Below are 19,267 nucleotides of genomic sequence, written 5' to 3'. Positions count from 1 at the left end.
ATTCAGAAGGAAGCACGCCGTGGCCTTGAGCTCAGGTCCTTAACTGCTATGGCGGAACAATGATGAACCCCCACCCACTCTGCCCTCTTTCCCCAAGAGCTCCTATCCCCCTTGCCATGCGCTTGTCGCTTTGGGTGCAGAGTTCTGCTCCCTTCCTTACCTCTATGACATCCTGCTTGGCCTTCTTGATGGTGTTCTGAATGTCTTGGTAGGTCTTGGCATCAGCAATGGAGTCCCCGATCCCAATGGTGTGGCCTGCCAAAGAGGGGGAGAAGAGGCTCAACACCAGAAAGGGAGAACAAGAAAGCCGGCGTGGCCTAGTGGTTAGCGTCGGGCTACAGCCTGGGAGGCGAGGGTTCAAATCCCTGCCCGGCCATGAAGCTCACAGGGCGACTCACAGCCTAACCTACCTGTGGGGATTAAATGAGGGAGGAGTACCATGTAGGCCCCTCAGAGAAGCAGAGAGGTTATATGGGCAATAAATCAGGGCTTCCCAAACTCGGGCCTTCATCTGCTCTTCAACTACAACTCCCATCATCCCTAGCTAGCAGGACCAGCCGTCAGGGATGATGGGAATTGTAGTCCAAAATGAACTGGAGACGTAAGTTTGAGAAATGTTGCATTTTAGCCTCTGGCACTGGAGTCGGAGCACAGCCCTTGTGTGTGACTTTGGAAATGCAACAAAATAAATACAGTGGCACCTTGGTTTACAACCATAATCCATTCCGGAGGTCTGTTTGTAAACCATAATAATAATAATAATAATAATAATAATAATAATAATAATAATAATAATAATTTATTACTTATAGCCCGCCCATCTGGCTGAGCTTCCCCAGCCACTCTGGGTGGCTCCCAATCGAGTGTTAAAAACAATACAGCATTAAATATTTAAAAAACCCCTAAACAGAGCTGCCTTCAGATGTCTTTTAAAGATAAGATAGCTGCTTATTTCCTTCACATCTGAAGGGAGGGTGTTCCACAGGGTGGGCACCACTACCAAGAAGGCCCTCTGTCTGGTTCCCTGTAACCTCACTTCTTGAAATGAGGAAACTGCCAGAAGGCCCTCGGCGCTGGACCTCAGTGTCTGGGCAGAACGATGGAGGTGGAGACGCTCCTTCAGGTCTACTGGGCTTTTGAGGCCGTTTAGAGCTTTAAAGGTCAGCACCAACACTTTGAATTGTGCTCAGAAACGTACTGGGACAGGTTGTAACCCAGGGCATGCTTTTGCCAATGGGGCCTCCAAAAGGAATTTGGTTGTAATCCAAAATAAGTTTGCAAACTGGGACACACGCACCTCCGGGTTTGACGTGTTTCTAATCCAAAATCTATGCAAACCACGGTACCGCTGTAATGGCAATGCAGGGAACCAGTTCGTGCCTAACTGAGGAGGCCCAAGGTGGGTCTGGTCGAGCAAGTAATGAGTTAAATCAGAACCCCAACGCTGCAACTGCCAGACTCCTCTGGAGGAGGAAGAAACCATGGTGGGGGAATACGTCCCCACCAAAACAGACCAAGTTGCACCATCAATCTCACCTTCAATCAGCAGCCAGTTGTTGATAACGGTCTGGATGTTGCTGTAAAAGAGACGGGTGACATCGTGGCCCATCTCCAGGTAGGAGATGTGGACCAGGGAGCCGGCAGAGGTGCCCAGCGACTTCTTGCAGAGAATGCCCATGATCAGCTCCCCGTTCTCCACGATGACCTGAGGGAGAGAGGGGAAAGGAGAGCGACGGAGGAGCGTGAGGCTGGTGGGGACGGCTAGCAAATCTGGCTACAGGCAGGAAACTAGGGAAGCCCAGCTGTAGAGACCGGTGTGTGTGTGTGCTGCAGCTTTGCATCTCCGTCCACAAGCCTGGCACCCTTTGAGCCATGTGATTTTGACTTGCAGCAGGAGTGCTTTGCTCAGTGTGTTGCTCTGCAAACGTTCCATCCCTCGCCTCCTCCCTTCTTGTCTCTGTTAGTTCCGGCTAGTGCCAAGAGGGCAATTGAGGATCAGGTGGGGAGCCTTTAGGTCTCCACCCCCATCGTCCAGCCTGGACGCTGAGGTCCAGTGCCGAGGGTTCCCTCATTGCGAGAAGTGAGGTTACAGGGAACCAGGCAGAGGGCCTTCTCGGTGGTGGCACCCACCCTGTGGAATGCCCTCCCATCAGATGTCAAACAGATAAACAACTACCTAACATTTAGAAGACATCTGAAGGCAGCATATCCTAGGCCATAAAGATAGGAGGTAACTTTGATGTAGATTTTGTTAATCTTTAGGTAGATCTTAAGGGCCAGCAAGAGCGTTCACAAGGAGATGGAAAATACTAGCTTTCCTTGCCATCCTTCCTTTCCTGTTTACTGCCTGTTTATGAACTCCGGGATTTGCTAAATGCATTACTCCTCAATTCCTGTTTTATTTACCCTAAAAAACATGTATGCATGCTCAAAGTAGTCTTTGTAGTTAAAAGGATTTATCTGATGTAACTTTGTCCCACGTGGGGTTTTTATTTTTAATGCTCAGAGGACATCTGATTGGTTCTTACAAGCGCTGTGTTAAGAGTTCTTTTGTTAATAAAAGGGACCTGGGTCAGGGAGTGACAAATTATTATTCACACTTCCTCCCAGAGTCTTGCTGGCCAAGCCTCATGTGTATTAATCAGGGTCCGATCCTTCCTTGGTCTTTGGAACGCAACAGGCCAGGCTGGTGAAGAAGAAGAAGAGGAAGAAGAGTTTTGGATTTGATATCCCGCTTTATCATTACCCAAAGGAGTCTCAAAGCGGCTAACATTCTCTAACCCAGCAGCTGCATGTGGAGGTAGGGGGGAATCAAACCCCGTTCACCAGATTACGAGTCCACTGCTCTTAACCACTACACCACACTGGTGACTTCCCCCTCCTCCCCCAGAGGCTTGCCCCACCAACAGTACCTTGGTGTCTCCAGGAGAGATGTGCTTGTAGGGTCCGCTATCCTCATCGTCCGGGTGGGTGCTGTGCGTACGGATGCAGTTAATGTGTCCTGGGATGATGAGGGAGAAGATCTGCTTCCCGGTCCACAGCGGGCGAGGCTTGAGGATGGCCGGCTGGGGCACTTTGCCGTCCCAGGTGGAAAGGAACATCAACAGATTCATCACCTCGCCCTGAAGGGGAGATCAGGAAAAGGTAAGCGGTTATTGCCCGGGCTTTCCCCATGAAAAGGGAACATTTCATGCTTAGAACCCGACGTCTCCCTCCCTCAAACCATCAGGCCTTACTAAAGCAGGACTCACTACAAGTACAGGAAAAGGGAAGAGCGAAATTGCCCCTTTTTGTGCAGAAAAATCTAATAAAACATGGCATGGTTCTGGTTCCGACACTAAAATCCACCGGAAGATTCAGGACAGGTTAAAAACAACAACCCTGCTTTACACAGTGCAAAGTCAAACTATGGAACTCCCTGCCACAGGGGGGCAGTGATGGCCAACTTGGATGCCTTTAAAATAGGATTAGACAAATTCACAGAGGGTTATTGAAGACTGCTCTCCACCATCAGAGGCACCAATGCTTCTACAACAGCGGCAAGAGTATTGTTAGCCCAGAAACGGAAGCAAGAAGAAATTCCGACAAAAGAAGAATGGCAGACGAAATGAATGGACTATGCAGAAATGGACAAAATGACAGGAAGGATTCGAAACCTGCGGGATGAGAGATTTACAGAAGATTGGAAGAGGTATATGAATTATTTGAAGAGCAACTGTAACCAACAAATTACGCTAGAAGTTTTGTAAGGAGAAATATACAAAGTGTTACAAAGTAGAAAAAGATAAGAGATACTGGTTATGAGTTTGAAATGTAATAGGGAAAATAAGAAATGCATACTGAGAGATTAGAAAGGAAAATTTTCAAACAGGACTGATGGAAGTCAAAAAACCCCAGTAAGATGTAAAAGTATGTTTAATTACTGTTGAAAATGGTATGTTAAAAAACCAATAAAAATTACAGTGGTGCCTCACAAGACGAATACCTCGCAAGACGAAAAACGCGCAAGACGAAACGTCTTGTGAGTTCTTGCGAGTTTGTTTCCTTTTTCTTAAAACCGCTAAGCCGTTAATAGCCGCTAAGCCGCTAATGGGCTTGCTTCGCAAGACGAAAAAACCGCAAGACGAAGAGACTCGTGGAACGGATTAATTTTGTCTTGCGAGGCACCACTGTATATTAAAAATGAAAGAGGCAGCAATGCTTCTGAAGGCCTGTTGCTGGAAACCACAGGAGGGGAAGGTGGTCTGGTGCTGGATTGGCTCTGAAGCCATGCATAAATAAGGCTGTCTCTGCAGAACCTGCCCTCACCCTCTCTAGGAAGACGTCTCTCTTGGTGAACTTGCGGACGGCCGTGAGGGTGTCCTGCACGATGCCCATGACGGGCCTGTTGGACTGAGGCGTGACAATCATACGGGGCACCATAGCCAGCTCTTGGATCTCAGCCCGCGTCTCCAGGGACTGGGGAAGGTGCAGGTTCATCTCGTCGCCGTCAAAGTCGGCATTGTACGGGGTGGTCACACTGGTGGAGAGGAAGAGAGAGAGAGATCGAGAACAACGGAGGGCAGCGCTCAGGCCAAGTGCCACAAAGGAAACTGTATAGATGCCTGCCTGAGTTTGCAGAGAGGAAAAACCAGGGATGGGGAGCAGCTGGGTCAGGCGGCCTTGGAATCATAGCTGTCAACGTCTCCCCTTTTTAAAGGGAAATTTCCTTGTTCCAAATAGGATTCCTCACAAGGGGAAAGTTGACAGCGATGCTTGGAACTGAGGTTGAATCCTGACAAGACAGAAGTACTGTTTTTGGGGGACAGGAGGCGGGCAGGTGTGGGGGACTCCCTGGTCCTGAATGGGGCAACTGTGCCCCTGAAGGACCAGGTGCGCAGCCTGGGAGTCATTCTGGACTCACAGCTGTCCGTGGAGGTGCAGGTCAGTTCTGTGTCCAGGGCAGCTGTTTATCAGCTCCATCTGGTACACAGGCTGAGACCCTACCTGCCTGCGGACTGTCTCGCCAGAGTGGTGCATGCTCGTGTTATCTCCCACTTGGACTACTGCAATGTGCTCTACGTGGGGCTACCTTTGAAGGTGATCCGGAAACTGCAACTAATCCAGAATGCGGCAGCTGGACTGGTGACTGGGAGCGGCCGCCGAGACCATATAACACCGGTCTTGAAAGACCTACACTGGCTCCCAGGACGTTTCCGAGCACAATTCAAAGTGTTAGTGCTGACCTTTAAAGCCCTAAACAGCCTCGGTCCAGTATACCTGAAAGAGCGCCTCCACCTCCATCGTTCTGCCCAGACACTGAGGTCCAGCACCGAGGGCCTTCTGGCGGTTCCCTCACTGCGAGAAGCCAAGTTACAGGGAACCAGGCAGAGGGCCTTCTCGGTGGTGGCGCCCGCCCTGTGGAACGCCCTCCCACCAGATGTCAAAGAGAAAAATAACTACCAAACTTTTAGAAGACATCTGAAGGCAGCCCTGTTTAGGGAAGCTTTTAATGTTTAATAGGTTATTGTATTTTAGTGTTTTGTTGGAAGCTGCCCAGAGTGGCTGGGGGACCCAGCCAGATTTGCGGGATATAAATAAATGATTATTAATTATTATTGCTATTGCTATTATTATTATTATTATTATTGCTATTATTATTATTATTATTATCTCTTTCCAAAAAGTAAGCTGAACCTTTTCCCCTCTTTTTCAAGCCTGCCCCTTACCCCCACTCTCAGTCCAACACACACAGAGAACAGCGCCTTCTTCCTCACCTGAGATTGAGGCGAAAGGTGGACCAGGGCAGGATGCGCACTCTGTGCCCCATCATGGACATCTTGTGCAGCGTCGGTTGTCGATTGAAAATGACGATGTCGCCGTCGCACATGTGCCGTTCTACCTGGAAGGGGAGATCAAGCAGGAGAGCTGTTGGTTTGCTGCCTCGAAGGATGGGCAGGAAGACTGGAGCAAGCCAGCGGAAGGAAGACTGCAAAATGCGCATGGGAATTTTCTGCAGCCAAACTTATTCAAGTACTGAATCCGCATCAGCACCAATTCTGAAAACTTTTATCATTTGCACAGATGCACGTTGATGCACCAGTGAAATAGGACACAACCCAGCTTCAAGAAGCCTGCATATTTATTATATAATGGAGCGAAGGGAAGATATTTTTTCAGACTGAGGGCCATATTCCTTTAGGGGAAACTCCCAGGGGCCACATGCCGGGGCAGGCAGGGCCAGAGAAAAGCTGGCAAAGCAACAAATTTAAGTATTTATCTTTTTTAGGCTATGCTAGTTTCTATGTTCACTCACTCATCCCTCTTTATCCTCTCTCCAGGCAAGAAAGAGGCATTATCAGAGGTCAAGGGCACCATGCCAGCAAGGCAAAAAGACCCAAGAAGCGTGAGAGAGGAAAGGTCAGTGACGGGGTGGCCTGTGCAGAGTCCCGAGTGCGAGACACCTGAATGCCCGCTCTGCTTGCTGCAATGATTTCTAGCTTACTACGTAATAATGTTAAGGAAAGCCTGGATTCTGGATCAGGCCAAGGACCACCCAAGCTGAGCAGTCTGTTCTCATAGTATCCAACCAATGCTTATTAATAAAATAACAACAACAACCAAGAAGAACAGCAATAATTTGCATTCCGCCTTTGATATGTAGATCCAGGAGTGCAAACCTGAATAAAATATTGGGAGGGCCCAGGTAAGCCCCGCCCTGCATAACTGATCACAGCACCATTTGAATGGCAATGCCTATATCAGCTTTTTTGGGGTGGGCATGGCCCCCTCAAATATTTTATTAGAGGAGGGACCAAAGGAATATCAGCTCCTGGGAGTTGGCTACTATGCGTAGACTGCTGGGTGGTTTGCAAAACATAAAAATACAATATAAAAAACACAAAGTTCATAATGAAAAAGGTAACAAAAACCAATTACCCCCCCCCCCAAAAAAAATTTAAAAGGGCATCGGCTGTTAATCAGCCAAAGGCATGGTTGAAAAGGAATATTTTTGCCAGGCACTTAATGTTAATGAAGTCACCAGATGACTTACCCCATTTCCTTACCCCACCTGCCCCACATGGGAAGGTTTGCAAACAGTGATACGCCCCCCACAAACCTTTGGTCTCTCTCTTTCTCTTCCTCTGGCATTTCCCAACTGTCCCATTTGCTCGAATTTGCCCAACTTTAAAGGAACGCTTGGCACGGTCACTTACAAAAAAGGCCACCGGAGTCTATTGGAATGGAAGAGGCTACAAGACCTGAAGCTCACACAAGGCCTTTCTTTTAATGCTAGTGGATGAATCAAAGAATTCTAGGGTTCTGCTGGCGGAACAAGCAAGGTAAAGGGTAAAGGGACCCCTGACCATTAGGTCTAGTCGTGGACGACTCTGGGGCTGTGGCGCTCATCTCCTTTACTGGCCGAGGGAGCCGGCGTACAGCTTCCGGGTCATGTGGCCAGCAGGACTAAGCCGCTTCTGGCGAACCAGAGCAGCGCACGGAAACACCGTTTACCTTCCCACCGGAGTGGTACCTATTTATCTACTTGCACTTTGACGTGCTTTCAAACTGCTAGGTTGGCAGGAGCAGGGACCGAGCAACGGGAGCTCACCCCGTCGTGGGGATTCGAACCGCCGACCTTCTGATCGGCAAGCCCTAGGCTCTGTGGTTTAACCCACAGCGCCACCCGCGTCCTTCTTTGGTCCAGCACCACTGTGGGCTTACTCCGGGGTGGAAGGGGGCTGCTATTCTCCTACCCAACTTTGTGTCCTGTCCCGCCCCCAGCGGAACTGACCTTGTACCCTATCTGCAGGTGGAGGTCGCTGGGCTTTGGGTGGAAGCGGAGGTCAATCCTGTCGCCGTTGTCCCGGATAATGTACTTGGCTCCGGGGTACTGGCTGTTCCCTCTGCGCACCAGCTCCTGCAGCCTAGCGGAGGCGGAGAGGGGTTAGCCAGCATTTGGGGCGCGAGGCAGTTGAACACACCAGATGCGGGGGGTGGGGAAAGGGGACTCACCTGTCAATGTTGAAGGGAGTCACTATCTCGGCAAAGGTCATGTTGGCTGCGATGGATCGGGGCACGCCCACCTGGTCGATGGAGAGGTTGGGGTCCGGGGTGATGACTGTCCGGGCCGAGAAGTCCACTCGCTTGCCCATCAGGTTCCCTCGCACGCGGCCCTCTTTCCCCTTCAGCCTCTGCTTCAGGGACTTCAGAGGCCTCCCCGATTTCTGCATGGCCTGGAAATCAAGAGGTTGGAGGGAGAAAAGCATTACTCTCTTGCAAATGCTGGTGGGGAACACAAAAGTGCAAAGAATGGCTTGCTTTTGCCTGTGGAGCAAAGAGGAGCGTCCCATTCTGGACATTCGTCCTCCGCCGACTGGGAAGCGCTCTTAAAGACATCTAAGTAAGGGAAACTGGTCAACTTTCTAATCTAATTCAAAGCAGGACAATCCAATGGTTTAAGAGCCGAGTGAAACTCTGCTATCCTGTCCAACAGAAATGTGATTTTGCATGTGTGTATCAATACCTCTCCTAGTCCACTCTATGTGTTTTTGTGTCACAGGAGACAACGGAAGGGTTCTGCCTTCAGGGGTGAAGACAAACCTTTGGAGAGTTACAGCGCTGCTGAGCTGCAACTCCATGCCGACAGGGGCTGATGGGAACTGTAGTCCGCGTGGGCCACCCCTGGCTTATGCGCTACATCAGTGTTTCCCAACCTTGTGCCTCCAGCTGTTTTTGGACTACAATTCCATCATCCCTTGCCACTGGTCTTGCTAGTCAGGGATGATGGGAGTTGTAGTTCAAAAACAGCTGGAGGCACAAGGTTGGGAAACACTGCGTTACATATATTCCACGTCAATCATCATCAACCGGGCTGCTCTCCAGCTGCTTTGGACAAGAACTCCCATCAGCCATATGCAGCACAACTGTGCTGTTGGCAGGGGCTGATGGGAGTTGTAGTCCGGAGTGCTAGGAGGGCAGCCAATCAGGTGAAGGCTGCTCTAACAGAGACTATTTGCTTCTTATAAATGTGAATCAGTAACAACCACCAAATTAAGACGACTTTGGGGTTCCCACTCCCCATTTCTGTCCAAACCACGGAGGGCCCCCCAGAAAGTCTCTTGTAATCAGAATGAAGGTAAATATCGCTCCAGACCAACAGACCTGGGGAGGCCTCCTCCAAGAGATACTTAACTGCCTCCACTCACCTAGATGGGTTTTCCCGTGGAGGGAGGAGGCGTCGCAGCCTACCTATGGCTCGCTGACTCCTCTGCGAAAGAGGGCGGCTGCAGATTTCTACCCTGCTAGGGGCACACAGAGGCCCCCTAAGCACTTACGCGGGGCAGCCCGGGCAGCTCGTTGTCCACCATGGTGGCCACGTGGAACTGCAGCAGCTTGACGTCTTCGGCGATGACGTGGGCAGCTGCCCCGTTCTGCTCGTTCCTCCGCAGCTGGTTGTTGATCTTCACAATGTCAGCCAGCTTGTGAGTCAAGTCGTCCTGAGTGGGGAGAGGAAGGAAACAGCCTGTCAGGGCAGTCAAAATCGTTTGGTTTTTTTTTGACGGTGGGGGAAGCAGAGGTGGAAATTTATTTTTATAAAAATTAATTAAAGTTTTCAAGATTAATACATAATAACAGAAAAAAGAAGAAGAAACAGAAATACAAAAATTAAAAACAATTTAAAGACAAGGAAAAACAAAAAGAACACGTATAAATTCCATTTACATGTTTTCTTTTACCTTACTTTCCAGACCTCCTCGTACCACCCTTTCTTATATTCCAGTTCAAATTGTTTGTTCAGCAAATCCTCACCATTAGGTCTTTTACTTATTTCAAATCCTTATTTTCTATCTCTTAAGCATTACAGCTGAAAACCACTTAGTTGCTATTCAACGTCACTCTAACATTCCTTAATTTTACAGTGTTTCTGCAAATAGTCTTTAAACTTCTTCCAATCTTCTTCCACCAACTCTTTTCCCTGGTCTCGGATTCTGCCGGTCATTTCTGCCAATCCCATATAATCGATCATCTCAGGGCAGACAAAACCAGCCTAGACCCTGCAATCTTCACCGGAGGTGCTGCTTCATGTGCTCCCCCCACAGGAATTCTGGAAGGTGGCCACACAACAGCAGGCCTTTTCAGTGGTGGCTCCCTGCTTATTGAACGCTCTCCCCCAGGGAGGCTCACCCGGCGTGATCACTACGTTATCTGCAGGTGCCCGGCAAAAACATTTCTTTGTGCTGGGCCTTTGGCTTTCATATACGGTCTCTTATAAGTGAGTTGGATGTTTTAATCCAGCTTTTTAAACAATAGAATTGCCTTTGTATTATCTTTCCCCCAGTTTTAATAAATCTGGCTGTTTTGGTTTGCTAACATTTCACATTGCTTAAGAGCTACTTCGTTTAAAAAAAGAGTAACTAATAATTGGCAAAGACGAAAGCAGAGGGAAGCTGGCCCTTTGATACGTTCTCGTTGCAAGCCACTGGGCTAATTGTCATTTGAATGGCTGCATATGACATACGAAAAAAGAACCCTGCAGGATCAGGCCAGTGGCCTATCTAGTCCGGCATCCTGTTCTTACAATTGCCAACCAGATGGCTGTGGAAGACCTGCATGCAGGATTCGAACACAGGAGCTCCTGTGGTTTCCAGCAAGCAGTATTTGGAAGAATTACTGCAGTTTCCCCCAAACTTAGGTCCCCGGCTATTGCTGGACCACAACTCCCCTAATGCCTAGCTAGCGGGACCAGTCGTCAGGGATGATGGGACGAAGAGCTGAGGACCCAAAGTTTGGGAAACATTGCATTTCTGCCCCTGGCGGTGTGAGTTTTGAGTTGGAACAAAGCTTGCTCCCTTCCCCCGCAAGTCCACCCTTGGGCCCATACCTGATTCCTGGCAGAGCCCTGCATGACGACAGCGGGGCGGACAGACAGTGGTGGGACCGGGAGCACCGTGCAGATCATCCACTCGGGCCTGGCGAACTTGGGGTCCATGCCCAGGATGAAGCACTCCTCATCCGAGATGCGCTTGAAGATCTCGTGCACCCGCTCGGGGCTGAGCAGGATCTTCTTCTCCTGAGAGTCCTCATTCACGTGCTTCCACTCGGCGTAGAGCTCCAGGCCCGAGCGCCGGATCCTTGGCTGGTAGCGCCCGCAGCCGCCGTGACCCTGGATAAAGAGGCAGCAACGGGTAAAGGCTGTCAGGTCGAACAGGGGTCCCCTCCAACTGCCATGGGCCAAGGGCAGTGTTCCTCAAAACTGGGTCTCCTGCTGTTGTCGGACCAGAACTCCCATCATCCCTGGCTATCAGGACTAGTGGTCAGGGGTGCTGGGAGCTGTAGTGCAACAACAGCAGGAGACCCACTGCCCTAGGGGCACATTTGAAACTCTTAAGGAACCGTCGGAGGTGGTCCCTTCCAACTCTACAATTATGAAATTCTATGATCTGGGAGAGCGTCCACAACGGTCCAGAAGGCAGAGAAGAAAAGCAAGTGTTAAGACAACGTGCAACATCTTACAAGCCCAACCAACAAAAGTGTTGGTGCTGACCTTTAAAGCCCTAAACGGCCTTGGTCCAGTATATCTGAAGGAGCGTCTCCACCCCTATCGTTTTACCTGGACACCGAGGTCCAGCTCCGAGGGCCTTCTGGCGGTTCGCTCATTGCGAGAAGCCGAGTTACAGGGAACCAGGCAAAGGGCCTTCTCGGTGGTGGCCCCCGCCCTGTGGAACACCCTCCCACCAGATGTCAAAGAGAACAACAACTACCAGACTTTTAGAAGACATCTGAAGGCAGCCCTGTTTAGGGAAGCTTTTAATGTTTGATGTATGAGAGTATTTTAATATTTCTTTGGAAGCTGCCCAGAGTGGCTGAGGAAGCCTAGTCAAATGGGCGGGGTATAAATAATATATTATTATTATTATTATTGTAACCCCACTGGGCTTGCGCAGGCAATTTGTGGTCCTTACCTTTTCCTTCGTGATGTCCTCGTCGCCTTCGGCCTGCTCCACTCCAAACTTGTTGTCCATCTCCTCCCCACCTTCGCAGATGTTCTTGCCTTTGCAAAGGTCGTAGACGTGGGTCAAACGCTTTTTTGGTTGCCCTTTGGATTTGGCCAGGATGTCTTTGATCTTCGGGTTGTTCTGCGACGAAAAGAAGAACGGGGCGTTCCCCCCAAATAATAAAGGGTGTGATTAACCCTGCCAGATTTTGGGTTCTTTTGTATGACCGCCCCACCCCCAACATCCTCAATACTACGGGGTAACAGAAAAAGTCATTTTATACCTAGTGAAATTGTAAATTGGACTATAACTGCCATTATCCACGACTACCAGCAAATGTGAGAATATGCCACTATTCACTATAGCTCTTGGGAAGTAGGCCTCACATCAGAGGGGGCATGGGCAGGCTGGGAAGGGATGCTATGGGGCTTTCTTGCTGCAATGACAAGAACACTCCACAGATACCAGTATTCTGTTGTCTTTGGATGAACCCATATTATTCTGGTTTCCTGAGCAGTTCAATGTGGGGGTTCGTACACCCAAAGTGTTTGGAGTCAGAATCGGGGGGAAACAGAAGACCTTTGAACTTAATCTGAACAAAGGGGAGCGGAGGGCTGACACAAACAGGGCCTTCTTGGGGGTGGCACCTATTCACCTTGTGCCATAATGGCTCATTTTTCAGAACTAAGTAAAAAATGTTTTTATTCCCCCTAGTTCTGGTTCTCGGTGGCTACTAACACTGATTATTTCAAGTAACCCTTAAGATTTCGGTAGCTGATGGAATTGTTTTTTGGGTTGTAGGTTGGTGCTGTGAGGCAGCTTAAGAATTATATACTGAAAGGTGAGATTAAAAACAAAAATGGATGATGGCCCACAAAGAAGCCACACAAGGCTTTGACTCACAGGCAGGTATCGCTAAGAGCAGAATGTAGAGTTAGAAGAAAAATATATTGGTCAACCCTAAGGCTTGTCAACGCACTCACCTGTCACCTGTGGCAAGAAAGCTGTGGCGCCCAGAACTGGACAAAGCATTCCCAGTGTGGTCTGACCAAGGCAGAATAGAGTAGGACTATTACAGTGGTACCTCGGGTCAAGTACTTAATTCATTCCGTAGGTGTGTTCTTAACCTGAAGCACCACTTTAGCTAATGGGGCCTCCTGCTGCCGCCACACCACTAGAGCACAATTTCTGTTCTCATCCTGAAGCAAAGTTCTTAACCCGAGGTACTATTTCTGGGTTAGCGGCGTCTGTGACCTGAAGCGTATGTGTAGTAGCTAATGTCGCAGAAGGCAGAATCAGGATTCAAAATGACCTTTTGACAGATTGGAGAACTGCGCCCAAAGTAACAAAAGGAATTTCAATTGGAAACATTTGAACTGAGCATCCCCTCAATTCCTTCATCATTTATATGGATGTTGAACAACAATGGGCCCAGGACAGAACCCTGCAGCACCCCACTTGTCACTCCCCACTCCAGGATGACCAGGAACCATTAATAAGTACTCTTTGGGTTTGGTCAGCCAAAGGCTACAAATCCACCTAACAGTTCCCTTGTCCACATTTCACCAGCTTCTTGTGACAATATCACGGGGGACTTAGTGAAAAGCCATACTGTTTTCAGCTATTCACTGGTCTGAGCTTGTTTCTAAGAATGTCCCATAGCTCCAGCCATTACTCACAGAGTCAACCAGCAGCTTGGAGCAGAAAAAACAGACGCAACGGAGAACCTTCATCGTCTTGCCCAAGAAGCCGACGTGGAAGACAGGCTTGGCCAGCTCAATGTGTCCGAAATGGCCGGGGCATTCTGTCATGTTGCCTGCCGGAGAACAGAAGGACGAGAAAATCATGAGCCTCCCCCGACTCCGAGACTGGCCCCCTCGCCCCCTTCCCAAGAACCAGTCTTCCTAGCGAGGCCCCGGGATAGTCTCCCCCAGCCTGGTACCGTGTGGTTGGGGCTGCTGGGAGTTGTAGTACCAAATGCCTGGCGCATGGCCCTAAGAACCCACCTGCACAGGTCTGGCACCGTCCTGTCCTTTCAATGACACCCTGTCGAGGGTCCATCAGGCCCCCCAGCTTGGGGCGGCCCCCTTCTGTTGTCTCAGGGTATTTGATCCCCCCTTCCGTCACTGACATCCGTTTCTAGAAGAAAAAAAAAGAAAGCAGAATCAGTATCAGCCAAGTCTTCAGGGTGTGGGGAAGGCAGACGTCAAGAATGGGGACCCAAACAGCATCAGAAGCCCTAGAAGAAGAAAAGAATGATATCTAGGTTGGGAGATACAAGGAACAGGGGAGTTTTATTATTATTATGTCACGTCCCTAATGGTCCTCTAAGAACCATTACTAAGAAAACAAAGCGTTTTTAAGTGAGTGAAGACTATCAGAAGGACACCTTCCATTCAGGAGAGAATTTACTGCGGGGATAAAACAGCTTCGCAAACTTTACAGCCTGCCCTAGCTCTTCGCATCAAGATTACAGGGAAAAATGAAAGACGGCAGCAAAGCTCTACCACCTACAGCAAGACCCATTTTATCGATTTTCTCTCCCCACACAGAAGGGGCTTTCTGAGATTTTAATGGGAGACCAGCAACAAATGCTACTTAAAATGCAGGATCTGTGAGCAAGTTTTAAGGAGAGTGAGCCTAAGGCCAGCTCAACCGAAACTTACTTGCTGTGTGTTTTATATGGAAACACATAAAAACTGCAAAGTTCTATCAAAATGCAGTTTTGGAGTCAGTGGAGCAAATGTGTGCATGCATGTAATATTCTTCAGCATAAAGATGCCAACATGGAATTGTGCTGCCATTCCTTTGAAAACAAATCGGGATCATTTGCTAAAAGGTGGCATAAAAATCAAATTAGTAATAAGAGTCCCAGCAGCAGAATTATTCAATTATTAAGAAAAAAATGATAAGGAAACCCACTTACGTACCCCGGGGGGTGTCCAAAGAACAGAGTTTTGTGGCACTTTAAACATCTGCAAACTGGTGGGGAAATTTGTCTTGCAGGAGCGAGCACGCTTCTTGCAAACCAACATTTTTTTGGGGTAGGGGGAGAGAACACTGTGTTCCCCCCTCCTCCAGGAAGGTGCAATCGATCTCCCTTTCTCCCACAGGAAAGCCAAGCACACCCGCATTTTTTTTCCTTCTTTATTTCAGCATTGCCCTTCCAAAATCCCAATGCGATCAAAAGTCTGGAGAAAGTTCTTCGAAAGACCCCACCACCCACTCTTATTTTTCGCACCACCACCACCACACCTTCTTTTAAATCATACAAAAATGATATAAAAACAGAGCGGCGCGCGAACCCACCATCTCATCCGGGCTCAGGATGCCGAATTGCACGCGCTTGATGGTGCGCAGCGGGCACGCGCTGTCCCCGGACGGCGCTCCCCCGTGCATCTTTGCACACTTTTTTTTTTCCGCCTCTCTCCGCCTTTTGGGGTGTCACGTGACGCAGACGCGGCGCTGCCTCCGCCTCAGCCAGGAAGCAGCCGCGGCCCCTCCCCCACACGCTCCGGTTTCCACCGAGGCCTACCGAGCTCGCCGCGGGTTCAGGGACTGGGTCTCCCTCGCCGCCCCGCGGACCGCGAGTCGGGAGGTGCCGGCAAGACTCAGCCGCGTCCCCCAAACTCCGCCCCACCCGCGCGCGCGCGCGCCCTCGCGACCACGACCGGCCGCCTATCCCCTTCCCTCCCTTCTTCTCCCTCCGCGCTCTAAAGCGCGACTGAGCCAGCAGGCTCTCCGGCGCCGCCTTATATAGACTCTCCCCCCTGCACGGGGCTACAGGAGCAGAACGGCAAGGGCGAGGACGCGGAAGTGGGCGGCGCCGCGGCCTGCGTCCCCCTCCGAGCGGAGGAGAGACGGAAGGGGGCGTGGCTAGAGCGAAGGAGTTTGGAGAAGGGAAAAGCGGGCAGGGAGGCGCCGCAATTGGTGGGGGTGCGGCCATACCAATTGAGTAAAAGGGGGGGGAGAGAAAGCAATAAAAGGCGTTGGGTGAATTGGCTGGCTGTTCGCCTTTGGCAAATCGATAGATCGCCTGTTTTTAGTTTGTGCATCTGTTTCCCCGAGGAGGGCGGGGGAGAGTGCCATTTGGTTTCAATGGGGATTGTTCCCGAGTAAAACCAGTAAAACGAGCAGAGACATCACCTTGCCGACAAAGGTCCGTATAGCTAAAGCTCTGGTTTTCCCAGTAGTGATGTATGGAAGTGAGAGCTGGACCATCAAGAAGGCTGATCACCGAAGAATGGATGCTTTTGAATTCTGGTGCTGGAGGAGACTCTGGAGAGTCCCATGGACTGCAAGAAGATCAAACCTCTCCATTCTGAAGGAAACCAGCCCTGAGTGCTCACTGGAAGGACAGATCCTGAAGCTGAGGCTCCAAGACTTTGGCCACCTCATGAGAAGAGAAGACTCCCTGGAAAAGACTCTGATGTTGGGAAAGATGGAGGGCCGAAGGAGAAGGGGGCGACAGAGGACGAGATGGTGGGACAGTGTTCTCGAAGCGACCAGCATGAGTTTGACCAAACTGCGGGAGGCAGTGGAGGACAGGAGGGCCTGGCGTGCTCTGGTCCAGGGGGTCAGGAAGAGTTGGACACAACTAAACGACTCAACAACAACAAAAACGAGTTTAGGATGACAATCGGGGTCAAGGAAATGGGGGAAATTGAGGCTCGCCTCGACCAAAGTCAATCAGAACTTGTTGCAAATGTCAGTGACAGCAGGGGGTTTTGTGTCACTCGTTAATGCTTTTTGTTTCCGAAAATAAATGCAAAGCGTTTGCAAAACAAATAAAAGAGTAACCAGGTTTTCCCACAATTTTGAAACCTTACTGCTTCCAGCAGTGGCTTAAACTGGGAAATCTGACCTTACTGAGTTAGATAGCTTTGTATGCGCAACCTCATCCTTTGCATCAATGGGACATGCTCCTAAATCGGATTGCAAATTCGCAATATACGTTTTCTTGTCGAATTACTCTCTCCTCCTCCCCCTGCTAATGGTTCGGTCTGCAAAGAGGGCGGAACCTCGCCCCAGTTCCGGCTGCTTTCGCGAGGGACTCCGCGTTCCTCATTGACTATTCATAAGCCCCGGAGGGCGGGAGAAATAAAAGAAGTGGGTGTGGTCATGTTCCGAAACTCGCCGAAAATGGCCGAAGGGGACCGAGGGTGGAGGAGCGGGGTTTCTCTCAGAGCCAGCTTTTGTCGAGAGCGAAGGGGAGGCGGATGGAACGCTCCGGGGAGTGGCCTTCAAAGCGCCGGGCTCGCGCATTTCGCTTGGCCGGGAGGCGGCGCCAGGCTGCCCCGCCGCTCTCCCTTGGAAAGCCCGCGGCTTCGGGGCCTACCTCCGGAACTGAGGCCTTCGTGGGGGAGGCACCTAAAGCAGACTTTGGGGGTACGGAAGGCTAGAACTGACGTCGATTACGGGGGCGGCGGGGTTAGGAACACGGAATTTTTTTCCTGACTAGATGTTGGATGGGGGGGTTCATATTGGGGGTCGTGGGATTGAGTGGGGGGGCTTTATTTACGAGGGGGCCCCTTTAGCGACATGGGGGGCGCCTGGCCCTTGGGGGGGTCGGTGTGTGCTGGTGAATGGTTTAGATTCGGTGTGTAGGAGTGAAAAGTGGGGGTAAATAATTGACAGGACGTGTGGTTTTTTGGGGGGGGGTATTTGTGTTTTGGGGGGCCTTGGGAGAACGAGGGGTGGATCTTTAATGCGTGTGGGGGGTCAAATAAATGTTTAAAATCTAAAGTTTTTAATCAGGGGACGAGGGAGTATCTCTGGAGATACTTGTGGGGAGAGAATAGGGTGAGAAAATGGGGGGGGGGAGCCCTGGAGAAATATTGGGGGCAGGGAGGGGGGAAGGCAAGGCAATTCTTCTCTATTGGTGTCCAGGAAGACTTAAAACTTTGCATTTTGGACTGAGGAGAGTAAGAAGAATTAATTAGATTTCTGGACCCCTTTTTTTGTTGGTGGGGGGGGGTAGGTAACAATGTGGGAATTTGTGGTTTTTAATGGGGAAAATTACTTGGGCAGTGATGGGGAAGGGCTTATGTGTGGGTATTAGAAGAGTTCAGGTTGGCGGGGTTTTCGCTCTGGAAGCCAGCCAGCTTTTGGTTGCTGCTGCTGCTGCCCCCCCCCCAAAAAAAAAATCAGGAGAAGGTGAGGTTTAACTTGTAGGGGAATGTACCTGTGGGTGGTGGTGCGAGAATAGCCTTGTAAGTTTTTGCGGAGTTAAAAAGGCTCCCTTGAAAGTTAAGGGTGTGTCGTTTTTTGGGGCAAGCCAGCTGCGTAAATGGGGATTTTGGAGACAAAAGCTGTGTGTGTAGGAAGCAGATTAAGAACTGCTTGGTGTTTTTTGGTGCTGGGAGTGAGTGGAGGAGGGGATATTGGCTGAACATTTGGGATGGGAAGTAAGTGAGCTCTGTTGGCATCGCTGAGAGCGAATTCTCAGTGGCCACATCAAGTTTATTTGGATTTAAAAAGATTATGTTCCACCCTTCAGCAGAGCTGCCTGGGCAGGTTACAAAACTGATAAAATATCACATTGTTTTGGGGTTTTTTTAATTAAAAAAATACCAACAACAACCCCATACATATTCTGAAAGTCTGGAAGATTTAATAGCACCTTTTTGCATGAAACAGTGTCGGCAGTAGATGAGACTCACTGAAGTAAATTCACTGAATGGGCCATCGCTTCGGAGAAGGTGCTCTGTGAGTAATTGAAGGAGCGTGGAGATTACCTAAATTGCACAGACAGGTTGGTAAGGGGACCATGTTTTCCTTCAGGCACTTGGTTCCTACGCAGGTTTAGCTGAAAGAGTGATTGGTTGTTTACAGAACTGAGAAAACACTTCACATTGTCTGTTGGTGGTAAACCTTTATAATCCTAGCTGATCTTCTGGAACACGTCTGGGTTGGGGGGGGGGGGACTTGTGCCTAACATACTGAGAATCAAAAGAAGTGGGTTGGTATTGACATTGGAATTAAATATCTGGAGAGCAGAGAGACCCCAGAGGGAAGGAAGTAAAAGACAGGAAGGGAGATCTATGTTTGTGTAACTTGGGTGTGAGTGTTAGAAGCTGGGACTACAGATGAGGTAGGAAAAAGACAGTTCAGAATGTGGAATGCAGGTGATAGCAGCACTATCTACTTTTAAGATGCTACAAGTCTTTATTTTTGCTCTAACTTCCAGGGGTGGTTTCACAGAGGTTCCTGCACTGCAGGGTTTTTGAACTGGAGGGTCCATTCCAGCGCCACTTTTATTAATGTGACTGCTCTTCTGGAAGAGCTTG

General features: G+C 49.7%; 1 protein-coding gene and 1 long non-coding RNA gene across 2 annotated transcripts in view; one reads left to right on the top strand and one right to left on the bottom strand.

Moving 5' to 3' along the window:
• Positions 1–15,709, bottom strand: part of POLR2A (RNA polymerase II subunit A) — a 32,211-nt gene extending 16,502 nt beyond the window's left edge. Inside the window, exons 1-13 of the mRNA XM_083706497.1 lie at positions 15,288–15,709; positions 13,985–14,117; positions 13,658–13,794; positions 11,946–12,119; positions 10,865–11,146; positions 9,318–9,479; positions 7,996–8,216; positions 7,775–7,907; positions 5,757–5,881; positions 4,309–4,519; positions 2,913–3,122; positions 1,537–1,705; positions 161–255 (exon numbers count right to left, since the gene is read on the bottom strand). Of these exons, the coding sequence (XP_083562623.1) occupies positions 161–255; positions 1,537–1,705; positions 2,913–3,122; positions 4,309–4,519; positions 5,757–5,881; positions 7,775–7,907; positions 7,996–8,216; positions 9,318–9,479; positions 10,865–11,146; positions 11,946–12,119; positions 13,658–13,794; positions 13,985–14,117; positions 15,288–15,377 (2,142 nt within the window). The 5' untranslated portion in view covers positions 15,378–15,709. The remainder of the gene's footprint in view (positions 1–160; positions 256–1,536; positions 1,706–2,912; positions 3,123–4,308; positions 4,520–5,756; positions 5,882–7,774; positions 7,908–7,995; positions 8,217–9,317; positions 9,480–10,864; positions 11,147–11,945; positions 12,120–13,657; positions 13,795–13,984; positions 14,118–15,287) is intronic.
• A 2,158-nt stretch (positions 15,710–17,867) lies between these two features.
• On the top strand, positions 17,868–18,535 carry LOC310830694. The gene is made up of 2 exons (XR_014557678.1): positions 17,868–18,385; positions 18,427–18,535. It is a non-coding gene; the product is annotated as an uncharacterized lncRNA (long non-coding RNA).
• The last annotated feature ends 732 nt before the right edge of the window (positions 18,536–19,267 follow it).

Source organism: Podarcis gaigeae (assembly GCF_964106915.1).
Source record: "Podarcis gaigeae genome assembly, chromosome: 13".
NCBI classification, from domain to species: domain Eukaryota; kingdom Metazoa; phylum Chordata; class Lepidosauria; order Squamata; family Lacertidae; genus Podarcis; species Podarcis gaigeae.
The sequence above is the reverse complement of the archived record's forward strand: the minus strand, read 5'-3'. Positions and strand labels throughout refer to the sequence as shown.